The following is a 26,148-nucleotide window of genomic DNA, read 5'->3' on the forward strand; positions in this document are numbered from 1 at the left end:
CTGGCAAATTGTAAGCTAATCTTGTAGTGGCAGCGTAGGTGTGCCTTTACATTTAATTAATTACTACAAAGCAAAAAATTACCAAGAACCTGAACAGGCTGGCGACCAGATTAAAATTTGGAAAGGGCCAGATTTGGCCCCAGGACCATGAGTTTACACATGCTGCTGACTCACAATATAAAAGTCACTATATAAAAGTTGTTGTGGAAATGCTGGATCTCCTCTCAACATCACTACTCTGTCTGTAATTCCCAAATAGAGATTTCTCCCCGGTATTACAGCATTTAGTAATTAAAATCAAACTTATTTTAACAGAGGCCCCCAGTACCCAAATCAGCATGATGAAAATTAATAATAATGGTAGAAAGCATCTCTTTGAAAAAATTTTTAAGAGGAGAACTGTTTTGTTTTAGTTTTATCCCAGTCTCATCTGCTAACATGGACAGGACAGGGTTTATGACTTATACTGCAGCCAGACCCCAGGGACCAATAGAGATATGCTGTCACACATTTTAATTTTCAAATAGTGAATCAATACAGTTTGGCCCAGTGTTACAACAGAAGCTCACTCACATTTTTGAATAAATGTTTGTGGTTGATCCAAATAATGAAATAACAATTCAGTCTTTAATCATTTAGTATGGTTAACTACATTTAGCCCTGGTTAATTCCATTCGCACACACAAGGCTGTCTTTAAAGTCTAAAAAAACACATAGAAGATGTTTTAACAGATGCCAAAATAGCAGGAGCAGCTTAATGGTGGGCTAAATGTACTGTAGCATATTTTATACACGCAGTCAAAATGTGATGTGAGTAATGAAGGCGTTTGTGTCCCTGAAGAGCCCTTTTAGAGCCTGCTTTTAATTTGTCACAGCAATGGAAACACAGGTGTATAACCAAGGGCTGTGATCGATTTGGGAGGGTTGGCTTCATACACTGTGTGACTACTTCGCTGCTGTGGCTCACTAACAGGCTTCATGGAACCAAACCATCATTTTTTCTGTGAAAAAGGCCTAATAGTATAAAAGTATGAATATTCGCTCTGTGTGATACTGCAAATTTGGATACTGACTCAATGCCAAGTAAATGCAGGGCCAGTATTGCCAATACCAATGCTGACACTTTCAACCCATAAAGCCAGCATATAAGGTATATTTTTGTCATTTACCCCCTCCAAAAAATTACTAACACAATTCAGTGGGAATTTAGGAGGATAGAAACAAAACATCCATCCGATACCCATACCGTCACTGGTATTGATACAATCAATATGTGAACCATCTGCCCACACATATATAACATTTTCCTGACTTTGGTGAAGTCTTCCCTTGCATTGTGCAAAGTTATTTTTCTTTATCGGAACTGCTATAGCTCCACGGGCTACTTTCAGTCTCTAGCCCTAACTGTAGACATGTGGGTTTGCTAGCAGATGGCGCAGTAAATAAAGGCTTAGCGGGCCCAAATCTGGCAACTACGTACCTACAGCCAGACCTAATGTGGGACAGCAGTGTAGGTAACTGTACCCGAGGTAAGAGTGACAAGTGAGCTTTGGGCGTGTCCAAGCGGAAATTAAGGCAGCGCACACGGCACGATAAAAGCCCCACCAACCGCTTTCCTAATACCTTGCTAAATAGCTTGCTAAACAGCTACAATGCTCCCCGTGACATCCGCTGTACTCAGAAGTTCCCGTGTGCTCCAGAGCGCTAGACTACTGCACATTACTCCGACATCCAAAATGCCGATTCAGGTAAGGCTTGCGAGCGTTTCGCTGCCGGACATGCACGAGCCAAATGCGACTGTGTCAGTGCGTTTTACTATAACTTGCTAAATAAAGCGGTTACGTTGTTTATTTGTAGCTCACGATGCTAACTATCCGTGTGAATTCCGTCCCCGTGACAGCCGTTATCTTCATCATTATCGGTTGTTAATAACAGCCGTCCTGTCTGTGCTTGTCTCCGCACCTTCCTCCCCCACCTGTTAAACTCGTTTTGAGCGTAGCTTGCGTGTAAATCAATCTCACCTTCTCTTTAGTCGACTAGGCTTGTTTATTTTATAGATGCACACTCATGGTACTTTTTAAGGCCCGTCAAGGCAGTATTCCGCTATTTTCTTTTGTTTGTTTGTTTGTTTGTTTGTTTTAAATACAGCCAAAATCACGGCCAGTATATGTGCACCCAAGTATAAGTATATATGTTGTATTTGGGTCACTTGCAGCTTTTCTGAATTCACTTCACGGCCATGCAAATCGTTGCAACATTGGGTTATTTAACCCATTTTTTGTAGGATAACGTTACTCAAGTGCATTGCAGTTCAGATTATTGTCTCTTGTTATGGGTGATACGGCTTTTTTATGGGCTCAAATTGTGGTCATAAATATTTTGTACTTGTAAATCAGTTTTGTACTTGTAAATCAGTTTTGTACTTGAAAATCAGTTTTGTACTTGTAAATCAGTTTTGTACTTGAAAATCAGTTTTGTACTTGTAAATCAGGATTTGTATGTGAAACAAGAATTTGTGTGTGCGTAAAAAAAGATTTGTTTGTGGACTTAGCCAAAAAATACGTGTGAAACTCTGCACTCAAGTTTCAAGTTACAAGTACGAATTTTGAACCTATTTGGTCAATGTCATGTCAATCACAAATTTAACAATCCAATCAGAGAACCGATGGGTTCTAATTGTATGATTTGTCGCCCCCCAGTGGCCGTGCAAGATCCTGCAAGCCTTGTTTATTAATAAATAGGAAGCTGAATATTAGATGGGTGTGTTTTTGTATCTATCGTTCGTACGTACGTAGAGAAAAACCCCTCTCCCTCCACTGTGTCATCCTGCAGCACTTCTGTGCAAGTGCAGGCTAAACGTAACACAAATAGCAGTGCATGTAATGTCCTCCAGAGACATGCACATTAGTATTGCTCACTTCAGTAATGTGAAATGTAGGTCACCATTGTTCTGTATTGTCATCTCGCCTCTCATCAGGTGGGTGAACATATTCCTGCAGTGGAGGTCCAGGAGGGGGAGCCAGGGAATAAGGTGGCTATGGATCAACTGTTTAAGGGGAAGAAAGGAGTCCTCTTCGCTGTACCTGGAGCATTTACACCTGGCTGTTCCAAAGTGAGTCCACACTGTTAACAGTGCCTGTACACATTGATAATCAGCTGACCTTATTAATTATTTTTTTTTGTTTGTTTTCAGACTCACCTCCCAGGTTTTGTGGAGCAGGCTGCAGAACTGAAGAATAAAGGTATACAGGAAATAGCATGTATCTCTGTCAACGATGCGTTTGTCATGGCTGCATGGGGAAAAGAGCATGGAGCTGATGGAAAGGTAGAGTACAACTGAACAACCTGCATTTAGATGGCTTTTCTGAACAATTAGAGAGCTCTGTGACATGTTAGTCTTGGACAAAGACCTGGGAAATGGCCAAAATGAACTTTAAGGATGCAGTAATGCTGAGCTTATGGCCACTTTTCCTCTGCAGGTGCGGATGCTGGCTGATCCCACTGGAGCATTCACAAAGGTAAAAACCAATATCTGCTTTATATTCCAGCTCTACTTGAAGCTTTAGTGACTGACTATTAATTCATCTTTCTTTGCCTTAGGCAGTTGACCTGTTACTTGACAGTGATCAAATCGTGCAGGTACTTGGGAATAAGCGATCCAAGAGGTAACCTTTTTTGTTTGTCTTAAATTCCTGAATTTTATTAATAACAAGTTTGCACAGTAAGAAAGTTTATGCACTATATCCCCACAATCGTTCCCACAATCATTCCTGCCTTGAACATAATAAGTACTTTCTGTGCAGTTCTGTGTGCTAACAGTGTCACTACACAATAGTACACTTATGATGACACAGTATGTATGACACAGTATGTTGACTTTATAGCTGTCCAGAATCACTTTACTGCTCACTTAAGAGTGGAGCAGCGAGTGAGTGGAAATGCTTTTACATACGGCCTTTTGCACATTACCTGCTTTTGCACCTCTACCACTGCAATTGATTCATTGTGCAAAGGTTGCAGATAACTGCAGTGTTTGTGAAGTTTCTACTGATTTTTCAATCTTAATTCTGTCCATACTGATTAAAGACAAACTGCACACAACATAACTGTTATTTGTTCTGTTGGTCTTACCTAAAGTAGATTGGAGTGTGTACGTAGCACTCTTAATTCTTATTCTCATGTATATATCTAATGTATATCTCATGCACATATCTTTCTTTCTACATAGCACTTTAATTCTTATTGTTTGCACTGAAGCACCGCAGCAAATTCCTAATGTTGTAAACCTCAACATCTGGCAATAAACCCATTCTGATTCTGATTCATGTTGTTTCAGATATTCTATGTTGGTGGAAGACGGAGTTGTAAAGAAGCTCAATGTGGAGCCAGATGGCACCGGGCTGACCTGCAGCCTGGCTTCCAGCATTTTGTCAGCTGAATAAAAGAAGCCGCACACCCCGAGCTACTGTGAAAGTTGCAGTTATAAACCTACTTAAGCTTTCGCCTCCTCAACCCAAAGACTGATGCAAATGCCATGCTGGTGTCAGAAGCTGAGTTAGAAGATGATTAATGCGCACAACCATGACATGAAAGCCAATCCTAAGGACGGTGCATCAGTCTGTGTATACTGTTACTCCCTAGTTAATAAAATGCACACTGAAAGCAATATACACTGTTTTCTTTGCCTGTTTATTACAAAGTGTCTGCCACCTCAGCAACGTGTGACAGGCAAAAATGAAGACGTGCTTATTATAATTTATGATAAACGTGATAATCGAAATACCTCATTAAAAGTTGGTTATGCCCTAGAGGTTTGTCTGTTTATCCTGCGAGATCAAAATCAGGGGGAAATGACGTCACGCGATTTTTGACCTGAAGCCGCAGAGAGCCTGCGCATTGCATTGTGGTCGCCGGTGCTTATACAGAAATCGAAAGCACGTAGCTTTTCAGCTAACTACGTTAATATCAAGCTTGGACGGGAGACTAACGGGTAAGTTGATACGCAGCTGTGGGTTTTTGTTGTGATAAACGCAGACGTGCCCCAAAGGAAGAGGTTATTTGTAAATGAGCTTCATAGGAAAAATAAAAATTAGATTAGTAGCGTTAAAGCTTCATTAGCTCAAGTTAGGCTAATTTGTAGGCGCCTAAAATATGAGCCCCTGATTTCTAGCTTTACAGCATTAACTTGATAGTCTGTGATTATTTTAGGAGCAAGCCCTGGCTTTGAGATGGACATATCTCCCGCCAAGAAGCTGCGGCTATGTAGGAAAAAAAGCAGTAATATAAACTGGAAGCTAGTGAACTTTAGCTCGGTGTGCTAAAACGCTTAGCATTGAAATGTGTTGCGCGCGCAATTCAACTGCTTGTACTGCACTTACGTTAAGCAATCAGGCGAAATATTTCACGGGTGTAGTTGTGTTTGGTGAGTCTGACTAGATGCTACTCTGTAATGACGATCAGTTGGTAACCCCAGATGTTGAATATATTAGCATTAGCACTCAGAGCTCCATAAAATAAGTCATTGCTGTAGAGAAAGATACGGCACTTGTTGATATGTTCGCACTGTAGGCTTGGTTCATAACTAGAGTTGACATGAGTAGCCAAACATTAAACCATATCATGTTCAACTACTGTCTAAAGAAGTTTCTGTGCCGTCTATCAGTTACTGATAAAAATATAAGTAAAATTAGATTTGTAATTTTACGAAATATTCTTTCTTTTCACGAAATTGGGTAAGTATTGATTTCACTTGTCAGATCTGTTTATATTACCGTTTAGCACCTGCTATTATTTGACAGACTCCAAAGAGACCATGTCATCGACATCCCAAAAACATAAAGACTTCGTGGCCGAGCCCATGGGAGAGAAGCCAGTGATGGCTCTGGCAGGCATCGGAGAAGTCCTTGGCAAAAGACTGGAGGATAAGGGTTTTGACAAGGTGACTTGGTTTTTGATTAGCTTCTGCAGTGTGTTTATTCACACAGTAATTTTAAGTTATTTTACCTAGTAGGTATTGATTACTTTGATTAATATTGAAATAATCTTAACTTACAGCAGCAGTATATCACAGCTGACGCAAGCTTAACAGATTAGTTCTTATTTTTGGAAAACTAGCACAACTAAAGTTGTGATGTAAAGAAAAACAAGCTGCAGTTTTTCTTCTGGACATCTGTAAACGTTTGTTGTCGCAGAAGAGTTGTTCTCTTGTCAAATGAGCTATGAATTTGATCAAACACACCCAAACAAATACTCATCTGTGCAGTTTTTCAGGTTCAGTTAAAAACTGGATCTGCTCGTTATCAGAACAGATGTGGCTCATTCTTAAATACTCGCCCATCGGTCTTAATTACATTCTTGTGTTGTGTCTTCACATCCACTTCCACAGGCATATGTCGTCCTCGGACAGTTTCTAGTGCTAAAGAAAGACGAGGAGCTTTTCCGAGATTGGCTGAAGGACACTTGCGGAGCAAATGTCAAACAACAAGGTGACTGCTATGGCTGTCTTAAGGAATGGTGCGATGCCTTCCTATAAACATTCAGTCATTTGTTTTTGTACTTCTGAAGTCTAAGCTGTACATTACCTCTTCTGATTTTCTTTTAATTCAGCCCCTGCTTATAATATCCATGTGGCCCAACTATTGGAATACTATGTGTACTTTCTGTTCAAAATTTAAAAAATGTAAATTTCTAGTGTGTTCATTGTTGACAGTGCGTTAAGAAGTTACCATTTTAAGCTCATTATGGCAGTTTTAGAGGTAAACTCTTTTTAACTTCACGATTTGTTTTCATTTATTTCAGCACATTTCTTTCTATTTAATGTGATGGTTTACCTGTACAATCTACACTAACACCTGTAGTCACCTGATGCTTTTGGGCTGCTTGCACCATTTGCTTGTTTTTAAATGCTACTGGAAGGTTTGATATGAGTTGTCCATTTTTTTTAAGTAGCACATCATCACAGTTTCATGTACTGTAGTTCCACCAGCACTGCTTCAACGATTTCTTGATAAGGATTGTCTGTTTGGCAGAAGATTTGGCTAATTTAATGTGAAACCTGAAAACTAAATCTAAAAAAAGATTCAACTGACACTGGTATTTAGAGATTTATATAGATATATGTATGTGAAGTGTTTTATCTTTGTGTCTTGCAAATGAAGACACACCACAGTCCTACATCTAGTCTACTCTGAGCTTGTTTGGACTTGAAGATTGAAATGTATATAAATAAAGATGCCAATGTAACAAAACAATACTTTCAATAATAAAAGTGTCTCTATTGCTGGTAACTTAGATATTGTGTTTGTTAGAAAGCTCGATATCACAGCTAGTTGTGCTGCTAGTAAAAAAATGCAAACCTTCTGTGGAGGTCGTGAAAGCAAAGTTACGAGTTGGTGAGCGTCAGACAGCAGCCATCCTGATCCAAACCCACAGTGATAGATCTAGCAAAACCATGTTAGCAGCTAATTAAAGTAGGTTAAAAGTAGTAGGCTTTCTTTTCTTTCTGCAACTTACAAGCTGAGTAAGAGCGGAGAAACCCTCTTAATCCACTGTCATGTGACTTACAAATAAAATATCCTTTATTGGTTTAAGTGGCTTTAAATGAAAATCCTACACTGTGTGCATTTTGTTACAACAGTGAGCCTGATATTTAGGTCAGGTCTTCATAGCTGAGCTATGTATTGTCTTTGAATTTCTAGACATGAGATGCCTTAATGCATGTTACTTTAAACATTTAACTTGGTCTAAAGAAGTATAAAGTCCACAACACTGCATGTTCACACTGTATTCCCTAATCTTCCGTTCAAATGCTGAAACCCACCACCAGTTATCAAGCTGTATGAAGATGTAACCAGTGTGTAGCAGCTCTTTGTTATAATGCAGGCCCACGTGTTTGCATTTGACTGTGAAAAGGTTTCAGCTTTTCTATTGCTTTTATTATAAAACAATAAAAAGCAAGTATCACATTTGAACATGTTTTTTTTTTTCCTGTGCATTTTATCAGAGAACACCCCAAGAGACAGAAAATGTTTGATGACAGGAGGCTTTATTTCAGTGCTTCGTTTCCATGGTTACCCTTTTTTCTGCCAAAGCTCCAGATATTTGCAACATGATGAAAATATGTCACTCTTTTTTTTTTTTTTCTTTTTGAATGCTCCAAAGCAGGAGGGAGGCGTTTCCAAAAGTTCCAGGTCACGGACACGAGAAGAGCAGTTTTTCGTTTCCTTTTATGAAAGTGGTGTTGAAACTTAACAGCTGACAGTACTTTAGATGGAGAAAGTGACACTGGTTGATCCATGACTTTTCTGGAAACCACTAAGAACCCCTGCTCTGGAGATCCTCTGATCATTTAAAATAACAATGATGCACACTTGTCCTTAAAAGTACATTAAGACTGCTTCATTTACTTGTTTTTATTTTCATGTCTTAAAGAATTAGAAAATTATTATTATGACAGGCTCAGAATAACCGATTAGATGATCTTACTTCAGTGGCTTAGATTAGATGTTGAAAGTCCATAACTCCTGGAATGTGTTTGGGTTTGTGTGTGTGTGCTATTTAACTACAAAATCTCAATTTGACAGTGATCCGATGCACAGAATTGTTGCTCAAGTTTCACAGTAGCACCTATGCATACACACACGTCCACATCCACACTACGGCAATAGTATAGAAATGAGCAAAAAAAGAAGAGGCTAAAATCTTAATACCCTCCCCCACTCCCAAAACCCCCCAAATCAATTGCATGTGTCCAGTTGTAAACAAGTAACTGCCAAGACAGGGCTAAACAGTGAATGACGAAGGTCAACAATAGATTAGATTAGAAAAAAAATGCTGCTACTTGTGAGAGGAGCATCCATGTTATGACCTCTGCCTACGAGTAGACAAAGAATGAAAATGTGTTTGATTACGTGGCATTAGTCTTCTCATTTATGGGGAATTTAAATGGGGAGAGCTGAGACATGTCCTCCATAATACCGAGACCTAATGTAATTTAGGTTCCCAGTTTCAATATGAATCTGTTGCCTGTGACTGGTGGAGAAATAAGATACTTGGTGATCATGTTGTCCCTTCTGGCAGTTACTTGTAACCTATTTGAGCATGAGATGCATGTGTTTCCTTTCAGATGAACGCTCTTTGTTTTTCCCCCTTCCCTTGAGACTTTTAGCAACTTTGTGATTTTTCTAACTCTTTATTGATTAAATGTTAAATTATTCTTGTTTGCCCTCCTCTAACATTGAGACAGATGTTCGCAGTATAAGAATTTAGTTCAAGACATTTTGTAGTTGGTTATGTACTGTACATCGGCAGCTTTTATGCAACGTTACTATAGTACATTAATGTCTTATTCAGATTGGAAGTACATGTACATACTGTACATAGATGTACATACTGTACAGTTGTACTTTTTCATCACAACAATCCCTGATTTGTCTCAAAGCAAAGCGCAGAAGAACTTCTTCTCCCTGAAGGGGTTCTCTGAGGTGGGCACGGGGGTGATCAGGGGGTCGTCGCAGGCGTGTGCGTCGCAGTATGCCATCAGGTCGGCTGCTGCCTTTGATACCTGGAGGTGGAGACGATGGGGTTTAGAGCATTTAATTACATTTTTCCCCTTTACACTTTCCCCTCATCCCGCCTCTGAGTGGTCACAGTAGGGAGCTGGCTGATCCTGGTGATTTGCAGGTAATTTCCCTGTAAAATCAGGAACTTAGTGACTTCCTCCCCACAGTCGCCAAATCCTTGCTTATAATACTGTGTGATTAATATTAAATGAATTTAAAGCACCTTGAGATGCCTCTTGCTGTTATAGGAGTCATCTCAAGGTGCTTTAATAGCGACAGTTATTGATTTTTTGCATGCTGCTTTTAACCCGGGTGGTATAGTGGCATTGCAGACAGAAAATCCTCTATTTGAATCCACCAGCCAGCCTTCTGCGTAGAGTTTGCATGATCTGTGTGTGTTAGATTGGTTATTCTAAAATGGCCATAGGAGTGGCTGGGAATGGTTGTCAGTGTTAGAGCTGCGACAGACTGGTGACCTGTGCGGGGTCCACTTCACCTTTTGCTCCATGGTAGCTGGGACAGGCTCCAGCCTCACCATGAGCCTGAAGTGGATAAACATAAGTAAACGGATGGGAGGATCGATGGATGTTTCAGACCCTCATCCTTGTTTTGAGTTACAGTGGGGCAAAAAAGTATTTAGTCAGCCACCGATTGTGCAAGTTCCCCCACCTAAAATGATGACAGAGGTCAGTAATTTGCACCAGAGGTACACTTCAACTGTGAGAGACAGAATGTGAAAAAAAAATCCATGAATTCACATGGTAGGATTTGTAAAGAATTTATTCGTAAATTAGGGTGGAAAATAAGTATTTGGTCACCTCAAACAAGGAAAATCTCTGGCCCTCACAGACCTGTAACGTCTTCTGTAAGAAGCTTTTCTGTCCCCCACTCGTTACCTGTATGAATGGCACCTGTTTGAACTCATCATCTGTATAAAAGACACCTGTCCACAGCCTCAAACAGTCAGACTCCAAACTCCGCCATGGCCAAGACCAAAGAGCTTTCGAAGGACACCAGGAAAAGTATTGTAGACCTGCACCAGACTGGGAAGAGTGAATCTACAATAGGCAAGCAGCTTGGTGTGAAAAAATCAACTGTGGGAGCAATCATCAGAAAATGGAAGACATACAAGACCACTGATAATCTCCCTCGATCTGGGGCTCCACGCAAGATCTCATCCCGTGGGGTCAAAATGATCATGAGAACGGTGAGCAAAGATCCCAGAACCACACGGGGGGACCTGGTGAATGACCTGCAGAGAGCTGGGACCAAAGTAACAAAGGTCACCATCAGTAACACACTACAACGGCAGGGAATCAAATCCCGCAGTGCCAGACGTGTTCCGCTGCTGAAGCCAGTGCATGTCCAGGCCCGTCTGAAGTTTGCCAGAGAGCACATGGATGATACAGCAGAGGATTGGGAGAATGTCATGTGGTCAGATGAAACCAAAGTAGAACTTTTTGGTATAAACTCAACTCGTCGTGTTTGGAGGAAGAAGAATACTGAGTTGCATCCCAAGAACACCATACCTACTGTGAAGCATGGGGGTGGAAACATCATGCTATGGGGCTGTTTTTCTGCCAAGGGGACAGGACGACTGATCCGTGTTAAGGACAGAATGAATGGGGCCATGTATCGTGAGATTTTGAGCCAAAACCTCCTTCCATCAGTGAGAACTTTGAAGATGAAACGAGGCTGGGTCTTCCAACATGACAATGATCCAAAACACACTGCCCGGGCAACAAAGGAGTGGCTCCGTAAGAAGCATTTGAAAGTCCTGGAGTGGCCTAGCCAGTCTCCAGACCTCAACCCCATAGAAAATCTGTGGCGGGAGTTGAAAGTCCGTGTTGCTCGGCGACAGCCCCAAAACATCACTGCTCTCGAGAAGATCTGCATGGAGGAATGGGCCAAAATACCAGCTACTGTGTGTGCAAACCTGGTAAAGACCTATAGTAAACGTTTGACCTCTGTTATTGCCAACAAAGGTTATGTTACAAAGTATTGAGTTGTATTTTTGTTATTGACCAAATACTTATTTTCCACCCTGATTTACGAATAAATTCTTTACAAATCCTACCATGTGAATTCATGGATTTTTTTTTCACATTCTGTCTCTCACAGTTGAAGTGTACCACTGGTGCAAATTACTGACCTCTGTCATCATTTTAGGTGGGGGAACTTGTACAATCGGTGGCTGACTAAATACTTTTTTGCCCCACTGTATATCTTTATCTTTGCTGTGATCGTTTATATGCATGAGCATTATTTTGGCCTCTGCTCTTTCTCATTTGTATTTTCACAGGTACACTGTGGAACAGTCAGAACAAGAAATCTTTGTAGGACCCTCACAAGCCCCGCTACTGTACTGGCTTATAGTTTTAACAATGGCTGGTATTTCCCAAAAAAATACCCCATTTACCCCCCCACCCCCCCACCCCCTCACTCACACTCTCTCACACACACACACACACACACACAGTAGATAATATTTTGAATGTGTCTGTATGGACATACTACTGTAGATTATGTAAAGAAGATAAAACATAGTAACACCACAAACACATCAACAACAATTAAAATTCAATATGTTCTTACTTGACTCAAAATTGCTTTGATTGACCGTGAAATGATGTTTGTATGTATGAATGGATAGTTTTCTTAATAAAATCTAAATATGAGCATGAAATGTGCAAACATAAAAGTAACTGAACGTTAACTGAATTATTATTTAGCTCTTGTGCTCCTTATGTGGATCTCTCTCTAACAACAATTTCAACCTTTACATTGAACAGCCAGATGTTTCAAAGGTTTTGAAAGAGTGCTGGACCTCTGTGAAGACAAACCTTCTGCTTCAGGTTCTGATTATTGGCCAGAGGTGCCAGCAGATAAAGCTTATCTCTAAAACTTTGCTCTCATGGTAGCATGAGACAAGTTTGCCTCCTGCTCATTTTAACGCTCGTGGATTATTTCTTACAAAGAGGCAAGGTGCCTCTGCAAGGTGGCTTTGATGCAATTAGGAACATCATGCAAGCCAAACACCATTTGGAAAGCCTCCAGTGGGAAGCCTTCACTTAAAGTATGTTTGAGAAGGTCATCACTGCCTACCCATCATCGCTTACAACAAAATCTTCAAACCAAACTTGCATTTAGTTTGTGCGGCACAATTATTAGCATCTGACAGAACTGACTTATCACAACATATCAAAGAATTCCTTTCTTGATTTTTTTAAAGCAGAAAACTTTCGTTTGTGCTGTTTTGGACCAAACTTCACGATAAATACGTGCGCCTCACCTTTATCCTGCAGAAACTAGCCTCGATCTTCAGTTGCTCCACCAGCTTCCTGGCTTGGCCGACACTCATGGTGCTGTTCACTGGGGTGTCTCCTTTCATCCTAGCCACAAACACGGCGACGTATAGAAGAGACAGGAAAAGCATTCAGTAGATTTGTGCATTTGTTTGACTGAAATGAAAAAATAATTTATCATCTTACTGTTTTTGTGTTGCATGCATCCTTCACTTTGAATGGATTTTTAGAGCCATGAAAAATATTAGAAATACAAATATGGTTGCAGTGAGCTATGGTGGCACTATTCATTGCCATTATACAGGTTTATTAAGAGGATTTTTATTATTATTTTTAAATAACAGCTGCTTAATCAAATGGAATACACATGAGAACCAGTTTTTAGACAAATACATTATATAAAGCTCTTAAGACAAAAAAAACTGTGCTCAAAAATTGCATTATATTATTTATGTATTTAGGCAAGCTGGGCTTTAAGGCAAGCATGAAGCCAGATATTATAAATATCAGTCAATACTGTGTCACAGAATCGGCACAGCTGCCACATTATGTCATCTGATATCTGATATGGGATCAAATTCCCATATATTTTCAAAAATGCAAAGGCAACACACAAACTGGGCCAAATGGTAAGCATCATTCACTATAGCCCACAGATTCTCCCACTATGAACGGGAACAGGCACAGAAATATCAAATGTGGAATGAAATAACCACTGCAGCCATTCACGAAATGATGCCCACATATAACAAATGGGGAAAAACGTGTCACAGATGGAAAAAGGACTGAAATTAAATGGACTGTCAGCAGGAAGGAAAGGGGGGAAAAAAGCATAGCATCAAAGGAACGAATCTATTTGAACCATTCTGGACCTTTCCCCATTGTCTTTTTCCTTCTCCCTCCATCCACCCCCCTTTTCTCCTTACCCGTATTATATTCCTCTTCAGGTGCAGTCTTCCCCCCTCTTCTCTCTTTTTTCCCCTGTCTTTTTCTGCCTCTCTGGTGTCCCTCTGTCAGCTTATGGTTGGTGGTATGAGTGTAGCCGGACCCCACCCCTCACAGACAACAGCCTGGATGGTACCCTGCTCTGTACAGTCCAATGCACTGCAATTCTGCCACAACGAGGGCTAGATTTGCGGTGGATGGATAGGATAACCCCCTCAGCAGTGAGTGGTACCTGCCAGACAGAGGGAGGGGGGAGCATTGGTAAAGGTTTTCTAATGTGGGTGGATTGTACCACGTTTGTGCTGAGGAAATTGGGGCCAACTGGAATCTCTCAGGTTTCAATCTCTGACATGGAGCAGGGCTGTCTGTGTGGTCTGGGATTAGTTTTCAGTGCTAAAATGCTATACACAGCTTGGGACGTGAGCTCCAGTGGTGTGAATCATGATGCGTCTCTGTGCCATTTGTGATGTCCACCCTCTCCTCTGTTGCTATGGGGACTGCTGCAGTCTGGCTCAATGGTTTACATCACATTTTAAATTGGGGAGATGTCGGCTAGCATTTAAATAATTATGTGCTACAGATAATTCAGATTAGTGGCTCAATTTGTACATATTATAATGTTAAAGAAAAAGAAAATGGCAGAAGGGACGTAGATTTTGTCAGAAACCAGATTTTTACGACGCCGTTAGACCAAAGACGCTGTGAAGTTAAGAGCTCCGTTAGCTCACCGCCAACAACAGCTATGGCTGTCGCTATGTACAAGAAGAAGAAAAAAACACCACTCTGTGTGTTTAACTCTACAGTGAAGACTGGACTATAAAGTAATAGAATACTGACCATTGCGCAAAGTTAATTATATTAAGAGAAACTCGAGTAGACAGCCTGAAAACCTACAACACGGAGTTGAAGTTTGAAAAAGCAGTCCGACGCCATCTTTGCTATGCTAGTGTTTTCTTGGCTTTAATGGCGCTGTGCTGCTGCCCTTCTCATCTCTTTTTCGACTGTGGAATCTTTTCATTTGTATGGTCTCTGGTTACTGAGGGGCGTATCGCGTTCCAGCTAGTTTGTCCGTTTTGCTTGCCATAAGTTGCAACGTTGGTATGAAATAATAATAATAATAATAATAATAATAATAATAATAATAATAATAATAATAATAATAATAATAATAATACAGTAGAACAGAATTTAAACTTTGTGTTTGGTGTAAAGTTGCCCAAATCAAAGTGAAATTCATTAAAAATAATTTGTTCTTTTTAAAAATGAGAAGGAAAAAGACATCTGTGCATGTCAGTGAACATTATTTGTGCCATGGTAAGGTGTGAGTGGTTCCCGCATAACCTATAACCACCAGCAATAAATGAGCTCCAGTCACAGGCCATAGCTCATTTATTTGTTTTCTTCTTAAATAATAATTTTCGTGCCTTTTCACTTTATTAGACAGTGTAATGGTGGAGCGTGGATGGGAAAGCATGGAGAGAGAGAGAGTGGAGGAAGACAATCACAAATTTAATTTCAACTAACTATTGTACTGTATATGGTGCAGACATGACTTATTCTACTGTTGATTACTCTGCTGCAGCGCATACAATGGTGGAAGGTGAAAAGATAAGCTGCTACTGAGGTTCAAGTACTCCATCTGCTGGATGGTGCCGGCAGAATTTAATCAAATCTCAGCAGCAAGAAGCAACATCAAAACCTGAAAGGAAAGCCACTAAAAATGTGTCGTCATTAGTGGCTTTCTAATTATAAAATTCTAGCACGGTAATGCTGCTCTTTTCTAATCTATTTAATGCTAACTGATAAAACATTAACAAAGAACACAGGAAACAGGAATACGTTACATATAATGTTGGATTGAACACATCTGCTGTGCACTATATATGTAATAAACCACACATCACACCATATTGTTTTGATATAATTTTAGTGATATGACTTAGAGGAATAGTTCATGTTCTTATTCTTAACATGTATGGTATAGAATACAGTATATACCAATATAAGCTGTAGAAGTTCACTGCTTTTCAGGTCATTTTTCTGTCGTGTATTTTTCTGCTGAGCAGACCCATTTCAGGCAGCACATCTGAGAAATGAACCCAGCAGGTATTTGGTAACATTACTTGTATTGTGAGAACCAGTTTCAACCCTATGATAGTTTTTTTGTGCTGGCACAAACTCTGAAAAAACAACGACAGCAGGTACAAACCACTACATGACTGCAGGAGCCGTGTCTAAAGCACTCACCAGATGGTCTACCAGAGCTCCTCTTTCATCTCTGCAGGTTATTCTCTGTTATAATTAGTGTGGGTGCACATCCAACAGATAAGTCAGCTAATTATCTGATGCCGTACTAATGAAAAAAAAAATGGTGTCAAGCGTAAGTGGGAAAACAATGCAGGAGAAAATAGAGGTGTGGCTCGGTGAAAGGTCAACTTAAAATGTGCATAAATCCAGTTTAGCAAAATTTCAGGTGTTAACTCGGTGTTTCATTTTGCATCCTTTAAATGATGCCTTTAATGACCTTTTATTACACTCCTTTTTACATAATTAACAAAGCTTAATTAAGTTGAACATAATTACTGCCATGCCACACTGGGACCTATGAATCTGGAGACTCAAAGCTGAGAGACAACCAGTCTTATGTCTTTACTGCAGCTTCACTCTATGCACCTGATAGGAAAATGATTTTTAGCAAACACAAATTTAGGACCATTTTCAATAACAAGGCAGAAAAATGGCAGCGAGGATAAGATCTTGTCTTGTTATCTCCCTGCATAAGTAAAGAGGGATAATCACTTTCCTCTCAAACACACTGCAATTTCAAGAGAAACTCTTGTGACCCAGTCACTGCCTTGCTTTTGTCTGAAAGCATGTAGCACGCAGGGCACTTCTCTGCCTCGAGGTTGATGTCAATAAATATTGAAACAATGTTGGTAAAAGACTTTCATTTTAAGCCATTTGGGGCCATTGATTCCGCTGTGGTGCTGAAACGCTGGGTGTGTGTCAGCTCAACAGTCGGTGAAATGCTCGTATCGAAGAGCAAAATGCTTAATGCATTATCTGTGGGACCATTTATGTCTGATGATTTCTAGCTTGTAAAAAGAGCTGGCGCTTTTAAATAAAATCTGTGTGGACATTTTCACATTAAAGCATCCGTTGCAATAGCCTCTGAGTCATCACACATCACTGGTTGATGAGCTATCTTGTAAAATGCCCACACTTTGATAGGAGGCTGGTTTCAGGAGACTGATGCAATTGTAGCGAGTAGATTGTTGCCATCATACCGCCACACACTGTACTAAAGGTGGCAACAGATGTGCAAGCAGCTGAGATAAAGATGTGTCCGACAAAAGCTTCACTATGTAAACATTCAGGAAATTCACCATTGAGTAATATTTGAATGCGCTACAAGCAGTTTCCTGAATATCACATAGTGGTTTTCTCTGATACGTTTTGGAGTAAACTGCAACGATGCGAACATTCTGACGCCTCAAAGACAGCAGTCACCATCTTCACCATAATGGTTTAGATTCATCAGTAGAAACGCAACAGATTACATGTGTGCCAATGAGAAGGAGACAGGTGTAACAGTAAAGCTGCAAGGAGCAGATACAGTGAAACCTGGGGTCAACCATCCAAAGAAAAGGACAAGGCAAAAGAGAGAAGAAGAGAGTAAAGGCAGGGTGGAGTGAGTGGAGATAAGCGCCAGGGCAGCAAGACTGGGAGGAAAGGTTTCCGTGACGACAGTGGGACCTGCTATGATGTCAGCAAGCTGAGCTGGAGGTGACAGAGTTAAAAGATGTTAAGACTTTCAAAGTCTTTCAAAGTCTTAACCATCCCAGGCAAGGCTGGGATGGTTTGGCATGTGCAGAGGAGGTATAGTGGAGAAGATTCATGGATGCAGTGAAGGAAAACATGGAGAGTTGGTGTGACGTTAAAGGATGCTAGACGTAGGGTGAGTTCAAGGCAGATGATACACTGTGGCGAGACCTAAAGGGAGCACGTGAAAGTATAAGGAGGAGGAGGAAACGGCTCTTCTGACTGCAATAAGTTTTCTGGAAATCCATGGAAAAACAGCTCTCGGTTCCTTTGGTCCACAACCTCAGTAAAAGCTATCCTGATGACTTAATGGGCTCACACGCTGGTTTCAGGTCGTACTGAATAAAACATGAAGATCACTGTGTGAATCATGGTCATTATTAGAGCCACAGTCAGATCCACCCCTCGCTCGTCATATCTGGTTCGAAAACACACAGATGGTAACACCAAAAATATTCAGCTTAATGCTTCACAATAGGACATCATGGGAGCTTCTTTTATACTGTCTGTGTTTGCTAGGCAGTACAACATCAGACTGCTAACATGCTCACAATGCTGGCAGGTGGCAGCAAAGACATTAGATAAGGCACTCAAAGGATCCTGAATAGAAATTTATGGGAGAATTCTGAACATGAAAGATAGTTATCACCCATGTAGTCCAATCAACAGCTGAAATGGGAAGGTTTTAAAAGCTGTAATGTGAAACAATGCATGTGCACATGTAGTACAAGTACAACTTAATGGGGGAAAAAACTTAACTTGGTGCAACGTTTTGCCAAACCTTTTTTTTTCTTGCTTTACTGGATATAACTCTCAATTTATGGCTCTCCCCATTCACTTAGATACAGACTGCAAAGTAAATACATGGATTCAATCCAAGATGGCTGCTAAGTTGATTAGATGGAGAATGAAAGGCTCAATGATAAAGTTTATGTCTACAGAGAAATATGAATGTATGCACCAAATATCAACATAACCAACCAATACATCATGAGTCTTATGATAGTGCTAAAAAAAAGAGCCAGGGAATTACCCCAGTCATTGGGATTCATCTTCCAGGAAACAAAATTTATTATACCGAGGCTTTGCATACACATCACCCCTAACCATGCAATGTTAACTTGTCCACCATTTGTTTGACAATTATAGTGACAATGTAGGATCAAGTGAATAATGTATCACTCGTGGAGGCCTAGGGACTGGTCTGCAACCATCTGGCAAGCAAATATGTGTATTTCCTGACTGGTTGCAAGTGGTTGCTGGGAAGCTGGCTGCTAAAGCACCAGTCATGCAGGTCTACATCTTGTCAGTGACCTCCTGGCAACCATCTGTTGCTATGGAAACATGCTTAATCCCTAACCGGTTGGCAAAAACCTCCTCGTGGCTCCTTTGGTCACTAGCACATTGTATGGTCATAGTTTGAACAGAACCCCTCTGCTCTCTCCTTTTGCCCTCTCCCCGAACCAGTCGCAGCAGATGCATGCCTCTCCAGCAGATGCACGCCTGATTCTGATCGAGATTTCTTTGTGTCAAAAGGGAGTTTTTCCTTCTCACTTTTGCTTGAGATTTTCTCTGTATTATTGTAGGGTACTTACCTAAAAAGATAAAACACTTTGAGTTTAGTGTTTTGATTTGGCGCTGTATAAATCAAATTGCGGTGAAGTGACAGACTTGTCTACGAACACTGTCCAGGACTCTCCAATCTGTCGTGAAACCATGAAAACTGCAACACAAGGTTCACCTTCAAAGCAGAAGTTGTGACTGAACAGTCTCCATTTATGTTTTTCTACTGCCCAAATAGTAGTTAGTATAGTTAGTAGCAAGTATTTGCAGATAAACATGAAAAGTTACAGGCAACCATAGCAACTGGCTAGCAACCAAAGTGATCACTGGTCCAGTCCCAAACCCCTGCCAACCAGCTGGGGAAGACATATTTTTCCCTAGGAAATGGTGGTTGTGTCACATCCAATATGGCTGACAACGTTCTAGCAATGTGTGCAGGAAGTCAGGTGACTTCATGCGACTAGCCTCAATAAATGAATTCATGGATATTTGTGACTACAAAATTCACAAATTGATCTAGACATGTTAGGTGCCTACATTTTGCAAGGTACTGTATTTCAGTATGGACTGATGCACAAGGAAAAGGTTCATTGTGATGTGGTCCCCACAGTTACATATAGTTGATGCAGTATTGCTTTTATTTGAAGCGGTTATTACCAGGCAGATGCTGAGTTGGTTTTAACCTCTCTGTCTCTGATCGATCTGCCCCGGGGTGCTCCATCGCAGTGCTGTGAATCCCAAACCAGTTTTATATAATGATGAGCAAAGCAGATCTGGGTGGGGTGATCATAAGAATCATCAATTGCAATTGGTCATTTGTATTGACGGAAACCTAAGCGTTCAATACTTTCCAAACAGACACTACTGACTCCATTCAGAGAGTGCTGGTGATCGGTCAAGAGGGCGCACATCAGCCTATCACAGTGCACTGGATGTTTGTGTTCTCCGAGCGTTTACAGGTTTTTTTTTTCTTTTTTTAAATGTACAACACACACTCCCAGACATAATCATTTCTCAGAATTTCTTTATTAAAAGAGCCAGTTCCAGTGTGGTTACTAGAAATAAACACGGAGAACAACTTCACAATCCAGCCATCAGGTTTTGCACCACACACTTTAGGGATGCTATTATGGTAACATTATCATATTCAGCTATAACCAACAAAAGAGAGACAAGACAGCAGTTTAATCACTTGATGGGAAATCTTCAGTCATGTCACCAACACAGGAACCCGTGTAATCAGAGCTGCTGCTAATCAAACATGTAAGAAATGGAAGAGAAAGTACATGAATGAACGAGTTTGTTAGCAGCCACTGTCCAGACAGCATTTCCACAAAGAACCTTATTTGCAGCTGGTGTGCTTTTGTGTTGCACAAGACTCCTGCCTGGATAAGAATTTGAACCCACATCACTTTTTTCATCATTTACATTTCAAAACTTTAAGCTTCCAAACTTCATTTCTCTCTGGCAGGTCCCGGAAGCCTCAATGAAGGCCGGTGTACATCAGAGATATATATCAGAAGGCTGACACTGGCTGATTTGCTAGTTACAGATTCTCTGAAGAATATTTAAGAATAACACCACTAGTTTTTTTTGCATATTGTTTTGTGCTACACTATAATTTTTTGATGTATTGTTTTGGACTATTTCTGAGGTCTACTCAATATTCTCAGAGTTTATAAGACTCAAAGCATGTTTATGCTAAGAATATATTCTGTTTTACACGGATAGAAATGAAACCAGGTCTAAATATATTCAGGCAAAATGCCTGAATGTGAAAGTCAGGTAAAGAGTTTTTCTTCAGTTGAAGGAACTTTTTCCTTAGGCATTATTATAGCTCAGGCTTCAACTTGTCGACCAATAAACAAAATAAAACAACAAAAAAACCCCAACAAAAATCACTTTGGGCAACTTGTTCTTGATCTCATGGAGATAAAAAAAAATCCGCAGAAACTCTAGCAGCTAAAACTATGAAGGTTTATGCGCAATACACTTCTGTTTTGAGGCATACCACATTTCTGTAATGCACTTAAAAACAACCCCCCCCCCAAAAGTTCGTATTATGTCTAGAACAGCACTGCACCATGACAACAGTGCTGGTTTGGGCTATCATTTACCACTGACGCTGTACTGAAGCCAGTGCTGGTGCAGAGATATTTCGGCTTTCTGAGAACAAGCCCACATTTCGGGAATAAAATGTTCCAAAGTCTTACGTAGATGACTTTTACTGATTTACATCTGAAGAAAATCATGGGAGACAGTATCTGTGGGCTGCATCTGCAAACCATTGGTACATTTCTTGTGTTTACTTCTCTCATAATTACTAACATCGGTAGTCCATCAGTAGCTGTCCAGTAGCTTTGGAGCCAGCATGTCTGGTGCCAACTTCTTAGCATTGATAGCGCATCTGGACTCACATGTGTGTATAAAAACAGTTAAAGATCACTGTGCTAACCACTGTTACTGTGAGCATGCATGATGAAGTTTAGCTAGTGATGAACATCAAAGCACAGCTGAAGCTCACAGGCAGCAATGTTTTAATAACTCGTCATCTACTGATGAAGACTTAAAATGTAATTTCATGGCAATTCATTCAGTAGTTATTTTGACTCTATTTAATAAAAATGTGCTTGTTACAACAATGGCAACACAAAACTGAAACCACTGAATTTAGTGGCTGTAGGTGCAACTGCTGCAAAATTCCCCAATGGTTGTTAGATGCTGTCCCCCAGTTTTTGTCTGCCAGGATTTTCTTCTGCTAGTAATGCTACGTAACAACTGCCTCTCAAACAAGTCAAAATGTGGGCTTATTTGCAAAGAACACTGAAGCAGAACTGCTTCCACATCTGCACCATCACCTGCTGAAAAAAACCTCACGTTGGTTCAAAATCGGTTAGGAATAATCAGCTAATTAGAATTCACCCATAAATTGTTTCTTCTGTGTTTGGAATAGATTTAATCTGCAGAAAAAGACATCACAGACTTTTTAACCACTGTCAGGAATGAGATGAGCTTTTAGAAACTGCTACATTTGACTCTTTCTTTCCATCCAGTCATGCTTGTAAAGGAAGACCAACAGGACAGCTACAGATCCTACAGTTGTGCACGAAGTCGCTTTGAGATTAATACACCGCACCGAGGCAGCACAAAGAAGCCTGGATTGAATTCAAACAATGGAAGCAGGGCCTCTGTATTCGAGCCCACTTTGTATCTGTCACCTTTAGCTTCTGGCATCGGCTAAATGTGACGTGCAGAATAATAGTCTTTGTGATATAGCAGCATTGTATTTGTCACAGTGCACCTCAAAGAATTATGAAGAGTATAGTCGGTACATGAAGGTAAAAATGTTTTCTAAATACGAGGACCAGTTATTACAATATGAAAATATTACATTTGCTTAAGATTAACAATCCATTATGAAAAGGGTGGGAAGGGGGGCACAGAAGAGCATCACAGGTTCGATAACATGAGGTTTTTTTAGGTCTCTGGAGGAAGAAGGACAGCGAATCAGCACAGCATTACTCTGATAGGCAAACCTGAAGAGTTCTTACCCCCTTTAGGAACGGGGTGGTCTACTTTTTCTCTTGAGTTACCCCATCATCATCATCATCATCATCATCATCACACCAATGAATCAATATCCTTAAACTCAGTATTTGGTACAGGGAGTAACACAATATCTAAAAAGAAGCAGTAAAATACAAACCAGGTTAATCCAGTTCCCACAAATAAGCAATGCACTGGTTTACACACAGTAACAACTTTCCTCTTTTCAAGTGCAAAAAAAGAGAACAAAAAAAAAAAGGAGAAAAAACTGTACGCACATACGGACACTCACAGAGACACTGGCCCTTCAGTTCATGACAATTAAAGAGAAACTTCCTTTCGATTTGTCTCTCGAGTACAAACATCTGAGGTCAGCAACGACTCGACTGCACAGCAAGTCCATACAGTGTAGAATTCAAAGAAATTGCTTCGGCAGCCACTTTGCATATAAAGTCTGTATAAAAGGAGCAATAGTAAGAGGCCCTCTTCAAACGTTACCCCTTCTCCTAACTGCGAGCTGAGCTGGAGAGACAGGAGGAGCGAACTGCACGTTTGGTTGATGTTTCTCCAGCTGAAATAAAGGCGAGAGGTAAAAACAGGAATACGGCGAGTTGACCCCCCCCCCCCCAAAAAAAAACAAAAAAAAAAACCCACCCACCCACTCCCAAGTTTACAGAGGTCTGATAACAGTGGATGCATTGCAACTCAAAGAAGATCCGATCCACATTATCACAGCAGAGTAGGAAGATGTCATTCCGTACAGACGGTCTTTCGTATACAAAACAAAGAGTCATGTAAAAAACAGAAAAACAACAACAACGGGCGTACGTGGGTACACTCCAACATGATGAAGACGGTAGAAAAATATAGACCTTTTCTTAAAGTCACTTAAATCCAAAAAAGTTTCAGGATAACTTCTTAAAGTCTTATTCAAACTGCTTAACCTGAAGGCATTTTGGTTTTAGAAAATTGTATCAGGGGATTTTTTTTAAATTACTAGTTAAAAAATATGGAAGAAGCAACAACTAGGATTTGGTTAACATATTGTAAAATTAATTTAAAAGCTTTGAATTTTGTGAATTTGTCTGCAAATCTGGATTTATTTGGGTCGTAGCTTCCACCTGTAACCTGACATATTGTCACATTGTGGTCAGCTATGAGATTATTAAGAAACATGTTCCAAATCCTTGAACTTTACAGTCATTGGCAAGTCTGCACTACCACTTCTTTCTTCTGTCTTTAAAGGACTAAGAGGCGAGAGCACAGCCTACGACAGCTGGGAGGCTACAGCCCCCCTGCGATTCAGGATAAACAGAATGGTTGGATTAATGGAAAACAAGCACAAATGTCCCCTATTTGTAGACCTTTCTTTGACGGACTGAGTCTTTATTTCTGTGCCTGTTAAACTGAGGCTGGGAAGAGTACTCCACATACTGTATGTCACATATGATATCAGACTAGAAAATGTATAAACTAAATTTCTACCTTAGCAGATTTCAAAACAGCAGCTCTAATCAGTTCACAGATGAGTTATGCCTCATTTAAAGCCTCACATTAATGCTACAGACAGACCACCACTGCACAACCCAAATTACTGCAACCATGTGCAATGAATTTGCGATCTTGTCTTTGAAATTGTTGCTCTGGAAACGACAACCCGATATGCAACCACTCGCAGTCAGCTGTCTTTAAAATGACTTTGGCCCAATGCGAAGAAGCAGTGAGACAGAGGTAGTCTGCTATCGGTCTGGTATCGGCATGCAGTCTGTTTGTGATAATACATGACTAACTGTAAAAAATCAGTAAGAAGTCAAAGCCTGCTGCAGTCTCGACATAACCATAGACGACTTCCATTCAGAGTTCAGTCAGAATCTCTGAAATGGATCTATTTATTCTGAAATAGTGACATAGCTGCTGCAGGAACAGCAATTTTACTGCAAAATGATACAGGAATTCAGCACTGTTGCTTTTCTGTAGGAAAACGGCCAGAATCCAACCAGCAGACAACAAGTTGATTCGAGTCCTATTGCAAAGAGATGCATCACAGACAGGTTTCTCTCATCGACGCAGACTGACTATAATTGAATGCAACATGATGGCAATCAATGTGACTGAGAGTGATTGCAGTCAGTTCAAACTGGACTGCAACTGTTTAGAGACAGGCTGCCTGGCGGGAGGCAACCTGTCTCTAAACAGTTGCAGTCAGTTGGGTGCAATTTCCTTGTGATTCAAAGTGGTTGCCTAGAGGTTTATTTATTAGGCAACCACTTTTATTAGCAACTAGTTTGTAAGCAACTTAAGGGGAAGTCAGGTAACTATACTTTGCAATGAGATCGTTTTCAAACGCAAGTCTCATTGTTTTAGTATGTTACACCTTAAACCTGAATAGGATTTACATTTGGACTAATTCACAGTGAAACAAATGCCCTTTTCTAATCAAACCAAAGCCTTCATAATGAAAGAGAATGCATAGTCATGACGCGCACGAGGAAGAAATTCAGTATGGAAAGCAAGGCGAAAGAACAGGGGCTAACAACCTTAGCATCAGCTAAAAACCTCCAACTTGTTCACAAAGGTATGAAAATATTAAAGTATATTTGTCTCGAGGACTTGTAAAGTAGTAAAGTTCATGAAAAAAATAACTTCAGCCCCGTTCTGGCGATCCCATTTATGAAACGACGCCTAGGTCGCAATTAAAAAACGGTACAAAATAAAAGCATCTATTTTTCGCATTGCTGTTTAGAAAAACAAAAACAACACAAATTCCCCACAAACACAGAAATAAAACAATTTAGCTCACAGTTTCCAACCAGATAGGCTACGCTAACATTAAACAAATGTTAATGTTATATCAAACTATTGTGTGCTCTTTAATGTGAAAAAATATTGGGCCACGCCCCCTAACAGGACAAATCCATGCTTAAAAAAAACATCTCTCTTATAAAGTAACCACAAAAGAAACAACGCACACTGCACAGTGTCATCGTAGCAGAAAAACCTTTAAATATTTTTTGAAATCATAGAGTGTAAAAAAAAGGTGTTGCGCTCTCATTCCCACTTTCATTACAAGCTTCTTTTAGTGTATTAACCTGCATAATAAGTGTAATGTTCAATACTGCACTGCTATTCTTTTCTACTACACAGGCTGCTTCACTCAAATAAAAACTGCCATTACCAGCATCAAGCTCTGTTTGTCACGTTTTGTGATACGTTTCCCTCCTGGCTCCATAATGCTCTATTGTACAGTGTTTAAATTAGTAAAAAACAACAACAACAAAAAGAAAAATGTTAATATGAACCAAAAACACTGTTTGAGGTCTGCATGACAAATTCTTCTCATCTTTGTGACAATTCAGTTGGTGATACTAAAACAAACGCACGGGAAATAAAGTGCATCGAAATGACCT

At 40.2% G+C, this 26,148-nt stretch overlaps 3 protein-coding genes across 4 annotated transcripts; 2 read left to right on the forward strand and 1 right to left on the reverse strand.

Annotated features, from left to right (window-relative positions):
- The first annotated feature begins 1,378 nt into the window (after positions 1 to 1,378).
- prdx5 (peroxiredoxin 5) lies at positions 1,379 to 4,666 on the forward strand. Its single transcript, XM_026181330.2, has 6 exons — positions 1,379 to 1,748; positions 2,978 to 3,112; positions 3,194 to 3,325; positions 3,480 to 3,518; positions 3,601 to 3,665; positions 4,337 to 4,666. Exons 1-6 carry the CDS (start codon positions 1,653 to 1,655, stop codon positions 4,440 to 4,442), a joined length of 573 nt encoding a protein of 190 aa, XP_026037115.1. The 5' UTR covers positions 1,379 to 1,652; the 3' UTR covers positions 4,443 to 4,666.
- A 189-nt stretch (positions 4,667 to 4,855) lies between these two features.
- On the forward strand, positions 4,856 to 7,970 carry banf1 (barrier to autointegration nuclear assembly factor 1). 2 transcript variants are annotated; one of them, XM_026181333.2, is made up of 3 exons: positions 4,856 to 4,990; positions 5,799 to 5,938; positions 6,386 to 7,970. In XM_026181333.2, the coding sequence occupies exons 2-3, from the start codon at positions 5,813 to 5,815 to the stop codon at positions 6,530 to 6,532; spliced, it is 273 nt and encodes a 90-aa protein (XP_026037118.1). In that variant the 5' UTR covers positions 4,856 to 4,990; positions 5,799 to 5,812; the 3' UTR covers positions 6,533 to 7,970. The 2 variants fall into 2 exon arrangements, with proteins under 2 accessions (XP_026037118.1, XP_026037117.1); XM_026181332.2 differs by having other exon boundaries at positions 4,879 to 4,990; positions 5,779 to 5,938.
- Positions 7,971 to 8,025: 55 nt separating this feature from the next.
- gng3 (guanine nucleotide binding protein (G protein), gamma 3) lies at positions 8,026 to 14,105 on the reverse strand. Its single transcript, XM_026181334.2, has 3 exons — positions 13,792 to 14,105; positions 12,853 to 12,952; positions 8,026 to 9,562 (listed from the first exon to the last, which is right to left on the reverse strand). Exons 2-3 carry the CDS (start codon positions 12,949 to 12,951, stop codon positions 9,434 to 9,436), a joined length of 228 nt encoding a protein of 75 aa, XP_026037119.1. The 5' UTR covers position 12,952; positions 13,792 to 14,105; the 3' UTR covers positions 8,026 to 9,433.
- Positions 14,106 to 26,148: the final 12,043 nt, after the last annotated feature.

The sequence above is a fragment of the Astatotilapia calliptera genome, chromosome 10, assembly GCF_964374335.1.
Source record: "Astatotilapia calliptera chromosome 10, fAstCal68.1, whole genome shotgun sequence".
NCBI lineage: Eukaryota > Metazoa > Chordata > Actinopteri > Cichliformes > Cichlidae > Astatotilapia > Astatotilapia calliptera.